At 39.5% G+C, this 21,873-nt stretch overlaps 2 protein-coding genes across 6 annotated transcripts; both read left to right on the top strand.

Moving 5' to 3' along the window:
- The first annotated feature begins 1,674 nt into the window (after positions 1-1,674).
- On the top strand, positions 1,675-9,441 carry dda1 (DET1 and DDB1 associated 1). Of its 3 annotated transcripts, XM_005155700.6 has the most exons (6): positions 1,679-1,772; positions 1,848-1,910; positions 5,052-5,132; positions 5,273-5,324; positions 5,427-5,488; positions 7,996-9,441. In XM_005155700.6, exons 2-6 carry the CDS (start codon positions 1,902-1,904, stop codon positions 8,104-8,106), a joined length of 315 nt encoding a protein of 104 aa, XP_005155757.1. In that variant the 5' UTR covers positions 1,679-1,772; positions 1,848-1,901; the 3' UTR covers positions 8,107-9,441.
- Positions 8,034-21,673, top strand: abhd8b (abhydrolase domain containing 8b). Of its 3 annotated transcripts, none has more exons than XM_073916278.1 (6): positions 8,034-9,860; positions 12,006-12,278; positions 15,839-16,590; positions 18,942-19,112; positions 19,255-19,471; positions 20,803-21,673. In XM_073916278.1, the coding sequence occupies exons 3-6, from the start codon at positions 15,848-15,850 to the stop codon at positions 21,118-21,120; spliced, it is 1,449 nt and encodes a 482-aa protein (XP_073772379.1). In that variant the 5' UTR covers positions 8,034-9,860; positions 12,006-12,278; positions 15,839-15,847; the 3' UTR covers positions 21,121-21,673. The 3 variants fall into 3 exon arrangements, with proteins under 3 accessions (XP_073772379.1, XP_021328063.2, XP_073772380.1); XM_073916279.1 differs by having other exon boundaries at positions 9,540-9,860; positions 12,006-12,260; XM_021472388.3 differs by lacking the exon at positions 12,006-12,278.
- The last annotated feature ends 200 nt before the right edge of the window (positions 21,674-21,873 follow it).

Raw genomic sequence — 21,873 nt, 5'->3', positions numbered from 1 at the left:
TTTGTAAGAATTGAAATGGGATAATAAACAGATTTAAATTTATTGTTTCACTTGCTCTTTTTTTGTCAGTTTAATGTGTATGAACAACTGCATTTATTTTTGATGAAGCTGCGAAGCAAACTTATTGTCTTGTTGATATAACTGTTAAACCATCCCCGGCCACTTTATTAGGTACTTACTAGTACAAGGTTGGACCCCTTTTGCCTTCAGAACTGCCTTAATCCTTTGTGGCATAGATTCAACAAGCTACTGGAAATATTCCTTAGAGATTTTGCTCCATATTGACACGATAACATCAAGCAGTTGCTGCCGATTTTTCGGCTGCACATTCATGATGCGAATCTCCTGCAGAAAATGAGACTCATCAAGACCAGGCAATGTTTTTGCAATCTTCTACTGTCCAATTTTGGTGAGCCTGTGCGAATTGTAGCCTCAGTTTCCTGAGAGGTGTGGCACCGGTGTGATCCTCTGCTGCTGTAGCCCATCCGCCTCAAGGTTGGACGTGTTGTGCGTTTAGAGATGCTCTTCTGTATATCTCTGTTGCAACAAGTGGTTATTTGAGTTACTGTTGCCTTTCTATCAGCTGGAACCAGTCTGGCCATTCTCATTTGTCCTCTGGCATCAACAAGGCATTTGCACCCACAGAACTCCCGCTCACTGGATATTTTCTCTTTTTCAGACCATTCTCTTTAAACCCTAGAGATGGTTGTGCGTGAAAATCCCAGTAGATCAACAGTTTCTAAAATACTCAGACCAGCCCATCTGGCATCAACAACCATGCCACGTTCAAAGTCACTTAAATCACCTTTCTTCCCCATTCTGATGCTCGGTTTAAACTGCGACTGATCCTCTTGACCATGTCTACATGCCTAAATGCATTGAGTTGATGCCATGTGATTGGCTGATTAGATATTTGCATTAACGAGCAGTTGGACAGGTGTACCTAATAAAGTGGCCGATGAGAGTCAAATCAAAACAGCCAATCAAATCATACTGGGTATTAATTTAACATAGCCCTTTTTTAACATAGACATTTTTTTCACTATATTCACTTGATTGTTTCCTTAATGACATTCTAATGCCTGTTTATTTTAATAAAATGTTTAATTATTTTAATTTTAAACTAAAATAGTCTATACATATTTAATTATGTCTTAGATACTTTTTATTTAAAGAATATTTATGCATTTTGTCCAGAAATGTCCACTTACCTCTTGCACTTCATTTTGCAGTTTGTTGTAAAATCAACTGCTGCTTATTGAGTGTGTGTGTGTGTGTGTGTGTGAGAGAGACCAAGAGAGAGTTGCTGTTTTATCCTAAGATTTTGATTGTTAAATGTACAGTGTATTCTGATCTATTTTTTTTCTTGATTTGTATGACTAATATAATAGATTGAATAATATGATATATTAAATAATAATGTGCTATATTGAATAAGATAATATATTATTTAAATTTAATTACATATAAATATCATATTTTTCCTACAACCTACCTGTTTTTTTATTGTATATGTAAGTTACTTTTTTATGTAAACTTTATAAATACTTTGGCAATACATTTGTAATGACAATAAAGCAATTATTGAATTGAATTGAATAGAGAGAGAGAGAGAGAGAGAGAGAGAGAGAGAGAGAGAGAGAGAGAGAGAGAGAGAGACAGAGAGGGACGCACGCTTGACAGTCTGTGAGCGCTAGCAGGAGCTGAGCTGCTGAACTGTCGCGTGTAGCTGCTGTTTACTTCAGTTTCTCGTTGTTTTCGCGCAAATATCTGTATGTGTCCCTCCACACTATTGTCATATTGAGTTGTGTTTGCTCTTTCTGCTTCAATCCTCTGATTTCTGTCAGACTTCAGGCCTGTCTGAGCACAAACACACCTTACAGGACTGAACTGACTTCACCATGGACAAAGTAAGTTTCTCCACTCACAATATAATATTTATCACGTCACACTTGACTATAACTGCTGTTTTACATGACTGATCGCCGAATATCATCTTAAATTGTAAATATCCTATAAGATTTTTGTCATTTTTAGCTGACAGGCTGCTTTCTGTGATTGAGTTAGCATGCTAGGCCGCTTCAAACACCCATGGCTACTTCATAGCCACTTTCCTTAGCACAAAAAGCCTGAAACAAACCTGTAGTCTTTATAAAGACATATAAATATTTTATGTTATGGTCATTAGTCATTTTGGTGTTTGAATGAGCATTAAATAACCCCAAACATGTCATTTTTTATGCTAATGTCTGCGTTAGCTCGTGTTAGCATGCTGAGAAGCGTGAGCCAGACTCGGCTAAGCTTTTGTTGAACAGTCACGACCTGCATATGTGTGTATATTTATTTTATCCCTGTCGTATTGATCACTCGTTTTTAAAATGTCTTGAATGGAAGATTAAAAAGGCGTGTATTCTTCTCACATCTCGTGGACTGGACTGGCAACGCCCAAAGGTTGACATGCACCATCCTCTATCTGGATTTGAGTTTACTCACTCAGCAAATGTTTGTGGTGCATATTCATTTGTTTAGATATATTATTAAGATGGTTATTTATTATTTATACATTATTATAAGTGTCATTAAGATTCCTTCTGTCATTGGTGCGTCATGCTTTTCTCTATGCTTTTCTGACTACTTAAAATCTGTATGATGGGTGTAATGGTTGGGCAATTATGTCATGGATAATAGTACAGTAATGGTGTATCTTTATCTAATCGGTCAGTAGATCTCTAGAGCAGTGGTTCTCAAAGTGGGGGTCGGGACCCCCCGAGGGGTCGCGGGGCAATGAAGGGGGGTCGCCTGGTGATTTCCAAAAATCTATTTATTTTTATTAAACCATAAGAATTAACATATTTTATCCATAACTATACTGAAAATAAAAATAGTCGTTTATAGTTACTTTATACTATATAGTTAATATAGTAGCTTATAGTTACTAGTTCTATTGGATTGCAACCCCTGGGGTAATTACATTATATTAAAGGCAGCAATAGCGTCAGATGCGTTTTGATTTTATAACATCAGGTTATACTTTCTGGCACATTTAAAGCACTGACACAAATTTAATTGGTGTGTCTGCGTCATTGCATGCAAGGTTTCTGTATTTATAACCACCTCAGAGGATATTGGGGGTCGCGAGTCACTGGCATTGTTATTTTGGGGGTCGCGGGCTGAAAAGTTTGGGAACCCCTGCTCTAGAGCGTGAAAGGAGGTATTTGGATTTATGGTATAAAACAGATTGAGGTTTTATATTCACTCATTCAGACTTTTACCTTAATGTAATTTCGGAAAAGCCTTCATTGCCAATTCTAAATCGTCAAATCATATTAGCAGGTAGTGAATAAAGCATCACAGTCAAATAAATAGTGCTAATGTTGTTTTTAAAGGGCACCTATGATGAAAACATCTTTTGTAAGCTGTTTGGACAGAACTGTGTATATTGGTATAGTGTATTCACAGTCAAATTGGGGTGATATAAACAAAATAAGTCTCTTTTCTTTAAATTTCCTGATGTTAAAATAGGATCCAAATCCCTCAAATCATCAACCACCATCAAGTGTGATCAAGAATGAGTTTTACAAGTTTAAAATGTTTTTAAAACGGTGCTTATCTGTAATAAATTAAAGACGGTTAATTTGCTTTTATTTATCATCACAACCGCTTGTCAGTACAATTATAATGGATGACGCTTCAAACCCATTCAATAGAAGATACATCAGGTTTATTTTGTACATTAACAACAGCGATCCATACTACAGTGGATATTAACGTGTATCCTGTCATATTTGCCAGGCAAATTTTGTGTTTGTGTTTCTGTCTGTGTGTGCGTGAACTTTGTATTGACATTGTATGTGACTCATCTAAAGGCCTGAATTTACTCTACAACAAATACATCAAATAATCATTGGGAAAGTTTTTATTGTTGTATTGTCCACAAACATTACGTGAGATCTGCTTCCTCCATGTCTGTCACTGTGCTGTTTATCTGGAGCAACTTAGGCAGAGATTGAAGCACATTTTGATGCTGCGTCTACACCAGACATGGAAGAGCACAAGTGATTTACTTGTGAAGTCAAGATGCGAATGAGAAGGCGCGAATGACGCAATTCACGCAAATGAAGGGGCACAAGTTGAGCGCTTTGCAAGATTGACTCACGTTTTGCGTGAATCGCTTGAGTTGGAAAATCTAAACAGAAGCAGACATTTGTGCCGCGCGAACCAATCAGGAGCTTTCTCTTATAGGGGCCTGCTTATGACGTAGCGCCTGTTGTTAGTGTCCCTGGGGGGAAATCCTCCTGCCGACATCGAACAGCAGTTGATCAAACTGGGCTCTGCTCAGTCAGAAGCACCTTTGAAAGTGTTCATGATCCAGGTTAAATTTCTGGATGAGTTGATGAACTCAGAGCTGCCGCACCTCTGAAAGGATCTAGTGGACTCAGACGCGGCTCCGAGCGAATCGCCGCTGTTTTTCAGCCTTCACCAAGCACATAAACAGTTATTCTTTCAATAAAAGCCATGTTAACCATTTAGCAATGAAGCTAGCTATCTATAGCTATAGCGTCTATTGTGAAGTGAATTTTCTGTGTGAATGAAGCGAGTAAACTCAAAATGTTCATACTGCGTCTGGTGGGAACACAGCATGACAGGCATGTGGGAACGGTGGGCGGGAAGAACTAAAATTAAAGGCACAGGCCACAAAAACAGCTACATAGTGAAAATTTCCATGTTCTGAAAGGCATAATAAATAATCTGATAGTTGTGTTGAGACGCAAAAGATTGTCTTAAATCTTGAAAAAGGTGTAAAATAGGTGCCCGTGAAGTCATACTTGCATGTAATTTCAGTCTGAATATTCAAAGTACCATAGTAAACATTAGAGACCATGGCACAGAATAAATGTGCGAATATAAAACCAAATTTTCCTCAATGTAACTGAAGAATAAGTGATAAAAATTGAATGTGACAAAGTACTCTTAAATGTTTATGCATTTTTTGTATATTTTAAATAATCATTTATTTTAACCTCTTTTTTTTATCTCTGAACACTTTGAAGGCAGATTTCTTGAAAGGACTACCAGTGTATAACAAGACAAACTTCAGCAGATTTCATGCGGACTCCGTATGCAAAGCATCGGTAAGATTTATCATCCCAAATAATTTGGTTTGCAGGGTTCTCATAAGCATCATCTTTTTAAATATTCAGTGAGCATCTTCACACTGCAACTGTGATGTGTGTTATTCAGGCTTTAACAGTCCCTTTTTTCTGCTTTACAGAACAGAAGACCGTCAGTGTATCTGCCTACACGAGAGTATCCCTCTGAACAGAGTAAGCGGGTTTAAATAAAATGTAGACTCGGATAATAAAACTCAAAGTCTTTACACCTGTAGTTTCAGTCTGAAGCCTAATTTTAGGTTGTTTCCCTCACAGTCATCGTCACTGAGAAGACAAACATTCTTTTGCGTTATCTTCATCAACAGTGGGACAAAAAGGCAAGTGATGTTTTAAATGTAAACTCATTTCATAACAGAATTCCAAACCTGAATATCTGATGTCTTCCCTCTAGTGTGATAAGTATAGGAACATTTAACATTCTGCATGTTAAATAGTTTTTACTTGTGTAACAGTAATGATACTACTGAAGAAACTCTACAAACTAAGGATAATATTAATTACTTAATTAGAAACGCATCACTATATTACTTAAAGGTGCATTAGGTGATCCAAAATGCTAACCGCTTAGCATATTATCTTTGGACGGCGGGGAGGGACTGTGATTCAAAGCCACACCCCCTGATATCGCGAGCGCGCGGACCGCGTCACAACAGCCGACAGACAACCCACCAGTTCATGTCATTCGCCAGTTAGTTAGTGCCAGCGCCGTGCAGGAATTACATGTATTACTTTGCCACACTTGCATGCTATTTCAGAGCAACGTTAGCGGTTAACAGTATAGGAAGGCTGTCATTGTTCAAAAATGACCCAATGTGAATATAAAAGCAACTTCAGCTCAATAAAGCAGGCTAGGCGGAATAGCGCTATTTACTGGTGTTTTGTTGTTAAACTAAATATAAATCTACATTATAGATGCTGTCAAAGAACCTTATGAAACTGAAAATAATCACATCAATCTTTCACTGGGAGATTTCAGTGGCTGAACAACACGTCTGTGCATAGAAGACATTCATAACAAGACACAATCTAACATAAAATAGTTTCAAAACAGAACATTACCTGTCTAACAGTAATACTTCAGCCATGGTGTCGTCCTTCCTCCAGCGTGCTAAAGTAACTCCAATACTGATTCAGGATTTTCAAAAGTTTCAATGCAGCATTTGATTTCTCCCGGTCCGTCTCGTGAACGCACGGCCGCTTTAAGGGCGAATTATACCCGTGCCTGGCTGTATAGTAATCGGCCCGAGCTCGGCTGTCCTTCGGCGCCTCCGGCTCCGACTCGGCATCTGCGAGCGGCCCACAGCTCGCTTGCGCGCATGCGTTTGTGATGCAGACGGGCACGCGCTAATGGCGGATCTGTTTGAACAGATGCGCAGAAGTCGGAATCTACATTTGCTGACAGACAGTCTGACCTGCCTATCGGAATTAGGAGGAGATGACGGTCCGACTCTATTTAATTGGATGAACTTTTTTTGTTTTATGCTTTACCCTGAATATAAAAATACATAATAATATAATAACATAATAATATAAACACATTTAGATCATTTTCTGTAATCATTACTATTGGACTGTGAAGAGACTTTCAACCAGCACAACAACAAATGTTTCTGAAGACAATCACCTACTGCACCTTTAAAGATGTACACTCTTTATTAGGTACACCTGACTTGTACCAGGTTGGACCCGCTTTTGCTTTCAGGACTGCCTTAATCCTTCGTGGCATAGATTCATGAAGGTGCTGGAAACATTCCTTTTTGGCCCATATTGACATGATAGCACTTTGGGATGGGTTTTGTTAAGGTTTTTATGGTATTACTACTTTTAATGATACCACTTATCGGTTTGGTACTTTAACGGTTTTCTTATCGGTACTTTTTGTAGTGTTTTTTTCTTTTTCAAACTTTTGCGTGTAATGATATTTAGTTAAAATGATTTTGTGTATAATCTTCGACAGCTCCCTTTCATTCACTGCACATGTTAATAATGTCACCCGGTCCGCTTATTTCCGCCTTCGAAATATAAATCGTTTACGTCCTTCCCCCCACACCTCATTCAGCTGCCGTTCTTGTTCATAGTTTAGTCACATCCTGTTTAGATTACTGTAATTTTTCTTCTGTTAGGCCTCCCTAAAAAAACTCTTCATAATTACAACTGGTACAAAACGCTGCAGCCTGTATTATCACAAAAAACCCCTCTGTCTGTCACATCACACCAATTCTACAACAGCTTCACCGGCTTCCCATCTTTTTCAGAATTAATTATGAAATACTTCCTCTTTGAAAGCCATCCACAATCTCGCTCCACCATACCTTGCTAATCTTGTTCATATCGCCACACCTTCTCGAACACTCAGGTCTTCTTCTTCCATTCACCTCACTGTTCCATCTTTCCGCCTTGTCACCATGGGGAGCAGATACTTCAGCCACTCTGCTCCTCAGCTTTGGAATTCACTTCCTTCTGATCTCCTTGATTTAGACTCTCTTTCACATTTTAAATCCAAACTTAAAACACATCTGTTTAGAACAGCCTATTCTCTTTGACCCGATTGCATTTTTAAAGTTTGTATTGTACTCTATTGTTTATATTGTTTGAACTGATTGTTCTAGCTGTCCTGTACGGTGACCTTGAGTGTCATGAAAAGGCGCCTTTAAATAAAATGCATTATTATTAAAATGAAATGAAAAACTTAACAGAAGATCAGCATTTTCAGCCACCATCATGAACTATCTACTGCAACAGCCATGATTGATCTTCACTGGCAGGAAATGCAGCTATTGCAATGATAAATTCAACTTTTTTTTTTGGTTTGTTTTTCTTCCAGAATGCAGCTAAAAAGCGAGAGCAGGAGCAAGCAGAAGGGGAAGGTGGCAGTCCAGCACCTCCACGCAAAATAGCCCGGACAGACAGCCAGGAGATGAACGAGGACTCGTAGAGCAGCCCACAATCCAGCAGCACAAGAACGGACACAATAAGCCCAAACACCCGCACACACCACACAGGAATTTCATCTCGGAAAGAAAGAAATGGAAGAACACTTGTCTTACAGTGTGCTTTTTTTATTTTACTGAGTGCTTCCTGATGCAGTCAGTGTCCCTCACCCAGCACGTCTGCCCAGTGCTGAGTGTGTGTGTGGGATTGGGGGGGGGGCATGATGGGTTTCCACTGCCAGCTTAAAGATTCTACTGAACTCCGAACTGCTGGGCGAGGGGGGCGGGTACAGCGATATTCAACAAGCACATAATGAGGAGTGTCTGTTATGAAGAGGCGTGTGAGAATTATCATTTGTTTAGAATCTATTGCAGCTTAAACGTTTAAAAACATCCTAGTTATCTCCGCTATTGCTTTCATGATATGCTCCGCCACAAGCGCTCAACGCACAGGGTCTCTCTTTAAGGGAAATTACGGAAATGTACAGCCACGTTCGGCAGGATTAGATGTAGTGTTTTTGTGTTGGTAATGTGACGATCTTCCTAGCAGGTGCATACTTGTGCATGAATGCACTGCTGGGACTGTTTATCTGTTGTCACTGGTTGAGGATGACATTTTTGATGATAAGATGAAATGCAGATAGTGACCTACAAACGTCTATCCCGCTTACCCCTGTTGTCATTTAAGCTTGTGTTAGTTTCAGCAGTTCTGGAGTCAGACCTTGAGACGCAGATCATCGACTTAATCCGTGTGCGCTGATTCATTTGCGGATCTGTTTGGCTTCTGCGTATGATGGATATTTCATAGGTTTGAGATTAAAAACTACTACTTTTTTTATATATATATTTGTTTCCTGAGATTTAAGGTGCAACTATGCAGTTCCTCTCTTAACCTGCAGAGGGAGTCGGTGAGCTGTGGTTGTGGACGATCGGCCTTTACACGTGGGGCTTAATACTTTCAGCGTGCTTTGAGTCCACAACATACCCGTAAATACTGTTTTCACTGTGGCTGGAGACTCATTTAGTAACTCACAGTTAAAGCAGCTGTTTCCTGGCTAAATGTGTTGGTTTGTTCTTGTTGAAAAGATTGACATGTATTGAAGCCGTCGACATTGACAAAAAAAAAAAAAAAAGCTTGCATGTATTGAGGATTTTTGGAGATGAGGAAGCTTTGGGAAGCTGTAGTAGAGGAGCGTGCAGAGAGCAGCCCGTCTAAATCTACCTGAAAGAGGCAATTGCAATTACATCTGTGTTTGTGTGTTGTTCTTACGAAGCCTTCCCAACTTCAATGTTCAAGGTCAACATTTTTTTCAGAATCAAAATAAAAGGAGATAAACATTTGTGTTGTGTCAAGAACGCTTCATTTCGATTATTGCGAATATCTTGTAGACAATAGATTAGGGTTGATATTGGAGAGGCAGTGGCATGTTTTCAGCGAGGCTGTAACAGCATATGCTCAACAGGTGTAATCCGCTTTAATCTGGACTTCTTACTGTGACCATGTTGGCTTGCACATTTGGAAAATAGGAGTGAATGAAAGGCAAAAAAAAAACAGGCCATTTTTGATTTTGTCATTTATTTTGGGTGTCAAATGATGTCTGTGAATTACCTCTGAAGGTTTCTTTGTGTGTGGGAGAGATTGTTTTTAGATTAGATTATTGGATTGACGGTAGCAGATTACCAGCGCGCTATTTCATTACAAAGGAGGAACTGGAGGCAGCAACCAGCTTTTTCATGTATCGGGAACATTGGTAATCAGGTAAGATATTTCACTATGCACTGCGTTCAGTTTACTGTTTTTTTACCTATATTTGGAGAAAACCTACATGGCCAAAGCCAAGAGAGAAAGCATGTATTTACACTGCTTTTTATACGTATTCGCTCACATCAGTTACATAATATATAATGCAACTGATTGATTGATAGCAACTGAACTAAATATCTTTCATTATGTCTATTAAATTAAGTTTGGATGTCATTTCTGGAAAACAAAAAAACTAATAAAAACCTGTTGAAATATTTACATCATTACTTTGCACTGCTAATATGGTACAAGACAGTCTTAAGTAATGTATTTATATAGACAATTTTGAGGGATGTAAACGATAACAATGGTCCTGACACGTTTCCTGTTTTACATTTTAAATTTTACTAGCTTCTGAGAGTCCAAAAAGTACCACATATTGAAAAATAATGTTATGATAGCTGTTAAAACATCAAGATATGATTGAATCGCCTCTTGTCACAGATATAGTTTGACAACAAGCAGGGAATGAACATGCGCCAATGACATGACCACATTGAAATGGTCTATTCATCTACTCAATACTTTAAAGCAGTGGTCACCAAACTTGTTCCAGGAGGGCCGGTGTCCTGCAGATTTTAGCTCCAACCCTAATCAAACACACCTGAACAAGCTAATCAAGGTCTTACTATGTATACTTGAAGCATCCAGGCAGGTGTGTTGAGGCAAGTTGGAGCTAAACCCTGCAGGGACACCGGCCCTCCAGGACCGAGATTGGTGACCCCTGCTTTAAAGCTCAGTCAGTGTTTGACTGCTCAAACCTGGCAATTTAAGCAGAACATATGCAACCCCCTGGGGTGGACACCAAAACACTGTTTAAGAGCCCACTGAGGAGAAATGAAGCTTCTTAATAGCTCTATGAAATCTATAGTTTTGAAATGTTAACCAAAAGGCAGCAAAATTGACAACCAGATTAACAGACAGGACTGTTTTTACAGGTTCTGCATGTTTGAGAACGGATGAAATGACTACACATTTGAGCTATAACCCATTCGTGCAGATGCTAGTAGGACCTAACAATGTTTCTATGAGTCATGTCGAGTCTAGGCCTATTCTTTTTGGGAAAAAAAAGGAAAACGTTTGTACTATTTTATTTTTTGAAGCACACTGAAAAAAAAATATGTCTGTTTTCTATTCTCTCAACTCTATTTCTTGAGCACTTTCAACCAACCACAATGGGTACCAAAGTGCTGTGCATAACTCATAATACATGCAAACGTAGAAGAAGCCAACGTACATAAACTTACAACACACAATTAAAAGCTAAAGAAAATGTGTGCTTTCAGTGACCTGAAAAGACTCCAAAGTTGGAGAAGTTCTTATGAGGAGTGGAAGATCTTTCCAAAGTCTTGGAGCAGCTACTGAAAAAGCTCCATCACCTCGACATTTTAAGCGGGATCGTGGAACTTGCAAATAGAGTTGATCACTAGAGTGAAGAGATCTCACAGGTTGGTGTATATCAGGGGTCACCAACCTTTATGAAACTGAGAGCTACTTCTTGGGTACAGATTAATGTGGAGGGCTACCAGTTTGATAAACACCTCTTTAATAACAAATTTGCTCAATTTACTTTTAATTATACTTTATGTTTTTGGTAATAATAAATAATATTCATCCATGTGAAGACACTGATCATGTTAATGATCTCACAAAAGTTATCAACAATGATTTAACAGGGTAGGAAATACCCTGTATTTAATATATCATTTTTATATATCTATGCAAATATTTACATTTTTAAATGATTACTTCTATTTTAGATGAAGCTTACCGGTAAGTGGCACTATGGTGAGCTATTTTTTAGAACAGGCCTGTGGGCAACACATGAGATCCTCGCGGGCTACCTGGTCCCCACGGGCACCATGTTGGTGACCCCTGGTGTATATTAATTAGTTTAGAAATACACTCAGGGGCCAGGCCATGGAGGGATTTAAAAACCATGTAGCAAGACTTTGTACTGAATTCTAAACTGGATTGGTGGCCAGCGTAGGGAAACCATTCATTCATTCATTTTCTTGTCGGCTTAGTCCCTTTATTAATCCGGGGTCGCCACAGCGGAGTAAACTGCCAACTTATCCAGCAAGTTTTTTTTTTACGCAGTGGATGCCCTTCCAGCTGCATTCCATCTCTGGGAAACATCCACACTCATACACTACTGACAATTTAGCCTACCCAATTCATCTGTACCGCATGTCTTTAGACTGTGGGGGAAACCGGAGCACCCGGAGGAAACCCACGCAAACGCAGGGAGAACATGCAAACTCCACACAGAAACGTCAAATGAGCTGAGCCTCGACCCAGCGACCTTCTTGCTGTGGGGCAACAGCACTACCTACTGCACCACTGCTTCGCCCTGTAGGGAAACCAGTACAGGTGTAATGTGTTTTATATATATATATATATATTTTTTTTTTTGTGCCTGTTAAAAGCTTAGCAGCTATGTTCTGGACCAGCTGCAGTCGCGAGAGAGAGGCCTGACTTACACCCAGATACAATGTGTTTCAATAATCCAGACAAGAAGGCATGAACAACCTTCTCCAAATCACTGAAAGAGAGGACAGACTTCAGCTTGGCAATAGATCTAAAATAGAAAAATATTTTTTACAACCCCATTAATTGGCGATCAAATTTAAGCTCAGAGTCAAAAATGACATCAAAGACCTTTATATAATCCTATGTATATTCTATATATTATTTCTGCCTAAAATCTTGCTCTCTGTGTATTTCTAGATGTCATAGCACTTAGGGGAGAAGGAGGACGAAAGTACAATGATGATTTAGATCAGGGGTAACCAACCCTGTTCCTGGAGAGCCACCTTATTGCAGATTTCAGTTGCAACCCATATCAAACACACCTGAACTAATTAATTATGACCTGAGCACCATGTGATAATTACAGGCAGGTGTGTTTGATATGGGTTGCAACTGAAATCTGCAGGAAGGTAGATCTCCAGGAACAGGGTTGGCCACCCCTGATTTTGACTGAAATACATTTGTACTGTTATTTCGAACTCATAAGTGTGGCGCATCAGTATTGCGTGGTATTTTGAACAAATGTAGAACAACTTCAAAATCATTTCACTTTCAGCATTAATTGCACATTGTTTCTCTTGACCCTGTCAGCAGGGGCGGAAGTAACACAAACGTGGGTCAAAATCAACACAGCAATATTTGCTTGTTTTACTGGCGAAATCTTGTTTATTTTAAATATATCTGACTTTGACCGTGCTAATGTGAACTGCAAACATATTTTGCCTTTATTGTTGCAAAAAAATATTAAACAGCATTTTCAAGTTTCAGCTCAAATGTTTCAAAAGCAACCCAACAATGCAAAACCTTTTTCTGCAATTATTGATTATTATTATTATTATTATTATTGACAACATGCATTCATTTTATAAAACATAAATCAAAACACTTCAACCACTTCCTAACGTGGAAGTGAAAAATAGGGTTTGTCTGTTAGCAGTGGGACATGAATAACCGTGTTACTTTCATCCCCACAGGAACTCTTACCATTTACACCTGATTTACTTTTAAACTGAGATACTCAGACATTTCAAACTCAAGGATGTGTTATTGCAGTTAATAACCTGCAGATTGATCATTAGTGTAATGCAGGAAAAAAGAAACATAACTCGTAATAGGGAAAATTTACTTTCTGCTCTTAAAAATGGAAATTCAGGTCCTGAGATCAGCTGATATTTGGCAGCTCCATCAAGAGTTGCATGCTGAATGTGCTGTTATAGCCTGGAAAGCAAATGTCAGGGCTTTGAGTAAATCGCTTTTGTCCCACGTTACTATCGTCGCCGATTTCCCCTAACATGTTTACCCAAGTGAAGATGGGTCGTTTTAGGTCAACACTTAACTTTCTAACATTGACACTATATTAATACTCTATAGTTTTCTATTCTAAAAATAGGTCAAATATGTTTTGTTATGTATTAATCTAACAGGGACTCTGCTCTTTAGCTTGATTATTCTCATTTGTTGCACTGGATAAGTGTCTTCCAAATGATTAGTGTAACTCTAATAGTGTAAACTTTATTTAATATTGAACATGAGAGAAAATTACTATAGGGTCGGCGATTGAAAGTCACATTCGTTTCTGAGACGTTCAATTCCCAACTAGGCAACCCTACATTCTAAAAATATTGCTTAAACCAAACAAAAAGATGAACGCAACAGTTTGCATTAATATATTCAAGTTACAACCACATCTAACAAAATGAAGTTCAGACAACAAATTTTATTAGGTTAGCCAAATGACCTTTTTCTCTTCAATTAGGCATTTTTACATAGCATAAACTCCATTTGTCAAGTTGAGTACTCAAAAAATGTAGTTTTTAAAGTAAAATATAAAAAAACCCAGTGTTGTGTACTTAATTATATGCGAGTTTTCAACCTCAAATAGCTGAAAATGTTTAGTTTTTTTGTTTGCTTTCAAATTTACTGTTCATTTAGTTGCTTGTATGAAATACATTTAACAACAACATTTTTGTTTTCCAGTAATTTTTTATTTGTTTTAAACAACAGATTGTTTTACAAAGCAAAAACATGTACTGCCCCATATAAACTGTATGAAAAATAACAAAAACATGGACTTAAAAATACAAAACAACCCTATTGGTGTAGAAAAATTAAGCTATCAACTCAATCTTTGGAGGGTTGCTACAAGTTAAATATTGTTTTAAACTAATTGACAGATATATTTACATTTAAATATGCCGCATTTTTAAGTTGATGTAATTTGTAATAAAATGTTTTGAAAATATAATAAAATTATTCTGCCAACTTACAAGTTTTAAACTAATCAACAATTTAGTATTTTTAGGTTACAACAATGTATTAAGTGAAGTTTATTCATAAACTAATTTCGAGAGGATCACATGCTTATGATTTATCACGGCCAGTCTCGCATTTTCCAAACATATGAGCCCTAAGCTACTATAAATAGCCTCAGTTTTCAGTTCACTTTATCTTCGTTTGGAAGAAACCCCCCTCCTCCCCTATTCTCCTCCTTTACCTGTGATTGGGCGGCACGGCGGCCCAGTGGTTAGCACTGCGAGCCCCACAGCAAGAACACTGCCGGCCCTGGTTCCACAGGACCGGTGGGTGTTTCTGTGAGGAGTTTGTATGTCCTCCCCGTGTCCGCGTGGGTTTTCCCCGGGTTCTCCGGTTTCCTCCCATCCAAAAAGACATTCAACATGCATAACAATCAAGCTTGTCTAATCCCTTGTGTTCCCTTAGCTACCGCAGCAGGGGAGTTCTGAGATCCACCGAGCTCAGGCTCCCCTCTTGCTCTGCCAACGGGAGGAAGCCCCGGGCTCGAGGAGCCCTTGAGCTCGGGGCTCTCTCCCGGGACAGCATGCCAAACAAGCTTTTGTAAATCATCAGCTAAGTGTGAACTCTTGAAACTATGTAGTGGTAAAAGACCTCTTGAGTAATTTTTTAGAGTGTAAAAGTTTTTCTTTAGGCGACTAACTCTAATATAATTTTTCTCTCAAGTTCAATATTTAATCAGTTTAACTCCGCTACAGATCTACGCTGATCATTTAGAAACCAAGGAACCCAAATGGAAGAGAAATAATCGCTTTAATGATCATAGGAAGGTTTTTTTTTGGCTTAAACAAACATGGTGTGGTATAAAGATGTGTATAAAGGAAGACTTGCAGTCTGTTAAACAGTTGAAATGTGAAGATATCCAAAATCCAACGTCCAGCATCAAGGGAAGGCAGCATTGCTGAACACTCTGAGGTACATTTTTGGCAGGAGGAACTGAGTAACCCAGCACATGGTAAATTAAATTAATGGATTAATTTCAATGTGTTTACAGATCCTGGATCAGCCAAACTATGGTGTGCCAGTCCAAATAAGCAGAAAAGCAAGTACTAAACTGTTTTAAGAACCAGCAATGTTTCTTGTTTCCCCAGGTGTTCACCATGCTCACCAGCTTTGTGGACGGAATATTCTGCTGCTTTACAGGGAAGTCTACCAACGTGGTTGTCCCTGTCGAGTCCTCTGAGCCCACAGATGGTTTTGAATTTGTTGAAGTAAAGCCAGGACGAGTTTTGAGAGTTCGACACATCATCCCAGACCGACCTGTGGTTGAGGAGCCAGGGACTGGGGAAGGCGGTACAGTGAGCTGCAAGCGTAAAATCTCAGTGTACAGAAACGGACAGCTTCTTATTGAGAATGTCAACGAAGCCACGCACCCAGAGCTGGTGCGCTATCAGAATGGAGACAGCACTGTGGATATGGAGGTCTCCAACTGTGAGTCTCCTGTGGTAGGCCAGGCTACTGAGACCCCAGCAGGAGGACAGGCTGCAGAAACCAAACCTGCCCCACAGGAACAGCAGCAGGTGCACCGTAGGCGCCGAAAACCCAAACGCTCAATCGTGATCGACTGTGAGCGGAAGATTACTTGCTGCAAAGGTACTCATCCCGACGTGGCTTTGTTTTTCATACACGGCGTTGGGGGATCACTGGATATCTGGAGAAGCCAGCTGGACTTTTTCTCCCAACTTGGATATGAAGTCATCGCCATGGACCTGGCCGGCCACGGTGCAAGCTCAGCCCCTCGCATTCCTGCTGCCTATACCTTTTATGCTCTGGCTGAGGACGTCAGAATCATATTCAAGCGATATGCGAAGCGGAGGAATATTTTAGTTGGACACTCATATGGGTGAGGATTGGTCTACGGATTTGTTTATTTGCCTGGGTGCAGAAAATCCTTGAAAAAGCTTGAATTTTAATTTAGTGTTTGCAAGGATTGAAAAGTTCTTAAGTAAAGTGATTGAAAGCGTAATCTTACTAAATATAGGTGATATTTAACTATTAAAATTATTTCACATAAATAATTTTTCGCATAAAATGAAAAGAAAATGCATGGAGATGACCACTCCATGAGTACTTAACAGTAATTCAATGTAGGCCCTGGGACAAACATTATAATATAAGTAATACTATATACTTACAGCAGTGGTTCCCAAAGTGGGGGTCGCTTGGTGATTTTCCAAATTAATATATAATAATTAATAGTTACAATAATTGTAACTAATTATTGTAAAAAAAATAAATAAAATTGTAGCCTTCAATAATTTTTTGTTCATAGGATTGGTGTGTTTACGTTAGATTAACAACACAGCAATAGCGTCAGCTGCAGCGGATTGATTTTATAGCACCAGGTTAAACTTTTTGACACCTTTATGGCAATCAAATACATTTAAAATAAACACAGACCAACCCGATAATCTGTTATTTCTAATTAGCCAAATGCGTTTTTATGCAAAGCAACCGAGCATTTGAATCCGCCGCGACGTGACGAGATTCGCACATTAGTAGGACCATTGTAGTCTTTGGACGTTACAGTAGGTTAAATCATTCATTCATTTACTTGTCGGCTTAGTCCCTTTATTAATCCGGGGTCGCCACAGTGGAATGAACCGCCAACTTATCCAGCAAGTTTTTACACAGCGGATACCCTTTGAGCCGCAACCCATCTCTGGGAAACATCCACACACACACACACTCTACGTCTTGTCTACGGACAATTTAGCTTACCCAATTCACCTGTATCGCATGTCTTTGGACTGTGGGGGAAACCGGAGCACCCGGAGGAAACCCACGCGAAGACAGGGAGAACATGCAAACTCCACACAGAAACACCAACTGAGCCGAGGTTTGAACCAGCGACCCAGCGACCTTCTTGCTGTGAGGCGACAGCACTACCTACTGCGCCACTGCTTCGCCCAGTATGGTTAAATCTCAACATGGAAATGTGTGCAATCGCGATATATTGTATTACATGCATACTTGTACATACATGTGTGTCTAAAAAAAAGGATGTAATCGTCCTCTCCTTTTTTTTTGGAGTGCATTTTTACTCGTCACCCAAACCGCAAAGTGAATGAATGAGGCTCGTTGCAGACGCTCAAGAGATTCGCGCTGTGATTGGCTGAGTGATCGTTCACTCAAATCAAGTAACAAATCAGAGAACACTTGCGGCTGCTAGGTCAAATTAAACATGTGGGTGAGTCGGGGGACAGAATCGCCTGTTTCCGAAAAGTGAGGGGAACGTGTCCCTCCGTGTGCACAACATCTGAATATTTATAACCATCTCCGAGGAGTTTGAGGGTTGCGAGTCAATGACATTGTTATTTTGGGGGTCACGGGCTGAAAAGTTTGGGAACCCCTGACTTAGAGGACCAATACTGTAAAATAGAATACTATAACAAGTAGCGTCTGATATAATGTGAACACGTATGTATTTTGCCACACTTTTAATCCCTTTATTAATCTGGGATCGCCACAGCGGAATGAACCGATAACTTATCCAGTACGTTTTTACGCAGCGGATGCCCTTCCAGCCGCAACCCATCTATGGGAAACATCCACACACAGTAATTCAAACTGATACACTACGGACAATTTATCCTACCCAATTCACCTGTACCGCATGTCTTAGGACTGTGGGGGACACCAGAGCACCCGGAGGAAACCCACGCAAACGCAGGGAGAACATGCAAACTCCACACCAAAACGCCAACTGACTTAGCTCAAACCATCAACCTTCTTGCTGTGAGACGACAGCATTACCTACTGCGCCACTGCGGCACCCTGAAACACAATTCTTTACTTTTTAGTTTTTACTAATGTAAGTGGATTGAACATAAAACAATTAAGATAACTTTATTCATTTATGTTGAACCATCACAAATCCATTGAGTGGAACCCAACATTATATACAGTGTGGGAAGTGTTTGAAAAGTGCTTCGGAAAAGGTGTAAGAACCCTGTAAACCAGGGGTGTCCAAACTCAGTCCTGGAGGAACAGTGTCCTGTTGAGTTTAGCTCCAACTGGCTTCAACACACCAGCCAGGAAGTTTCTAGTATGTCTAGTAAGAGCTTGATTAGCTGGTTCAGGTGTGTTTGATTACGCTAGGAGCTAAACTCTTCAGAACCGAGTTTGGAAACCTCAGCTGTAAACGCTTCATGATTTCCCCCAATAATCACAGTATTTTCTGTCTTTGAACAGAGTCTCATTTTGCACCTTCCTGGCTCATGAATATCCAGAACAGGTTCATAAACTTGTGATGATAAATGGCGGCGGGCCCACAGCACTCGAGCCCAGTCTCTGCTCTGTCTTCAACTTGCCCACATGTGTCCTTAATTTTCTGTCCCCGTGCCTCACCTGGAGCTTCCTCATGTAAGAATAATCCTTCACAGGACACATTCATCTCTGCCTTGCCCTTTTCTAGCATAAATACTAGTAACCATGTTTTGACCACCACCTTGTCCATTTTATTTATTAGTCTGTACTAACGAAGATGCATTTCCCCCTCTTTAAGGGCTGGGTTTGCCCATCAGGGAACAAGGGAAAAGAAATTACTGAAAGAGAACAATGCCTTCAACGTGTCTTCCTTCGTTCTGAGGTCCATGATGAGTGGACAGTACTGGCCGGAGGGTGACGAGGTTTACCATGCTGAAATCACAGTGCCTGTTCTGCTGGTTCACGGCATGTATGACAAGTTTGTACCAGTTCAAGAGGACCAGCGCATGGCAGAGGTACAGAGATGGAGTTTTAAAGGGGACCTATTATGCAAAAACATTTTTATAATGGGTTTAAACGGTTGTGTGGCAGCAGTCTGTGAAAATAACCATTTTTTCATATTTTATAATCACACTTGATTAAAAACAGTCTCTAAGATCATCTCTCCCTCATTAGCATATGGCCTTAGTCTTGTTTTTGAATTAGTGATGGGAAGTTTGAATCACTTTTCTGACTCAGATCTTTGAGTCGCGTTCATCGAGATGAACGAATCTTTTTTCGAGTCATTTCGTTCATTTGGTTCAATTTGCCAAAATATTATTAAAATGTTACGAATTGCTTCCAAACACATCTACAACTAGCCCAAAAGGTTGATCACACGACAAATAAGTCATAAATATAATACTATAAGAAGGAGAAAATAAAAATTCAATGTTTACCTGCTCTTTTGACTATGAAGGTATTGTTGTCTCTTTGCTCAGCTCACCTCTTCATGTCTTCAAATGTCAGTGGTTCGTTCACGTTTCACTGACAGTCAGATATAATCTATACCAATGTACACCACAGTCTGAGTCGATAGGAGCCATGATAATTAGTTCACCTTTCAAGTCTTCTGGTTCTTAAGTTGTTTGTTCATCACGTGATAGAATGACTCAAACCCGAGGACTTGAGAGATGAACGGTTCAATTCTTTTTCCGGCTATGATTGGCTTCTGCCTTTCCGCGATGAACTCAAAAGACTTGAAATGAACGATACAACCTGCACAAATGTCTCAGTCCCTGAGATGACTCATAGTTCCCGAGTCATAACCCATCACTATTTTGAATCTGCCACTATGCTGACACATAGACATTTGTAGCTCCCTCTTTTCAAAATAGCACAATCTCATTTGAATTTAAAGTGACAGTAACTAAAATGGCTCCATTAGGATTAAAGCCTAAAAGGGGGCGGTTTCAAAGAGTTAAAACATTATTTGTGGAATATTTTAAGCCTAAACTTCACATACCCACACAGTAGGGACATAAGAGACTTATTTTACACCTTATAAAAGGGGGCATGATTGGTCCCTTTTAAGATATTTTAAATTTTGTTTGTTTTGTCCTTCTCTGTCAAACCGACATCAACAGAGAAGGACTGTGGCTCCAAACCCTGAAGCAAATGGTCAGAATTTGATCGAAGATTACTAAAAACAAACATCTTTTTAGTATGTCCAAAGAGCATGTTAACTTTGACTTTAAGCGTTTTTAATTGTGGTTGAATTATTAACCACCTCATAGCCGTGCCGTTATACAAATGTCCTTGTTAATCAGTGCCGACACACACAACTTTTGTTTCTGTCACCTTGTAGATCCTCTTGCTGGGTTTCCTGAAGGTTCTGGATGACGGAAGCCACATGGTCATGATGGAGTGTCCTGATGTAGTCAACACTCTGTTACACGAGTTCTTCTTGTGGCAGCCAGCAACCGCCTCAAAGCCCAAACAGGAAGCAGCGCCGACAAAGACCAACACCAAATCTCCAGAAGACACATCCAGACCTAAAACTGCCCCGAAATCACCCTCCAAATCTCAACCTGATTTGCTAAGACCGACAACTGCACCTAAAACAACCAACATCGCCACAGAAGCCCCGGCAGTAGCGGACATCAAATCTAAGGGCAAGAAATAACTGCTTTTCCCAATATACATGTGCTGGGGTAAAGCATTGGGCTCGTGTGATAGAACAAGTTTAATGGAGCTTTCTGAACATTGGATATCACTGGATATTCACCAGCTGGTTTAAAACAGTTGGTCTAAAAGCACGAGGGTCTACTTTAATAATTCCAGTTTTGGAGCAGGATGATTCCTAGAGGTTGTCTTCTTTTCTGTGACACAGTCCTTTCCAAGTGATTTTTATTTCTACCATGGGATATTATATATACTTGTATGCCATATGATGTCAATTTTAAGGCTGAAAATGTCACATTACATAAGGGATGAATATAAGCACTGCTGCCGCTGTTGAATCTAATAGACTAATATTTTGTATTTATTTATGCCAGTTTTTTTTTTTATTTGACTACATCAGCTGATGTCCATCAGTTCATACATGGGTCTTCCTCTCTGTTAAAGTTTTATTTGAAACGTTCATTAGTGAAGTGTTTTTACGTTCAGATGACTCCAGCACTGTTGCTGAAATACTGTCAGATACGGTGACTTTACAATAAAAGCCATCAACTTGACTCATGTTCTTACAATTTAGTGCAACTACAGGTTAAAACAACAAGACTCATTGATAGGCCATCTACTGTTGAATTATGTGCAGAAGCTTCCATGTCATCCACATTCAGGTAAAACATCAGTTAGGGTTGAGCTTTTGTTAATGTAACCTTATTAAATGTAATAATCAGATTCTATTTTAAGCATATTTTTACTGCATTAC

The sequence above is a fragment of the Danio rerio genome, chromosome 11 (genome assembly GCF_049306965.1).
Source record: "Danio rerio strain Tuebingen ecotype United States chromosome 11, GRCz12tu, whole genome shotgun sequence".
Lineage (NCBI taxonomy): Eukaryota > Metazoa > Chordata > Actinopteri > Cypriniformes > Danionidae > Danio > Danio rerio.
Note: the sequence above shows the minus strand (reverse complement) of the source record. Positions and strands in the feature narration are given on the sequence as shown.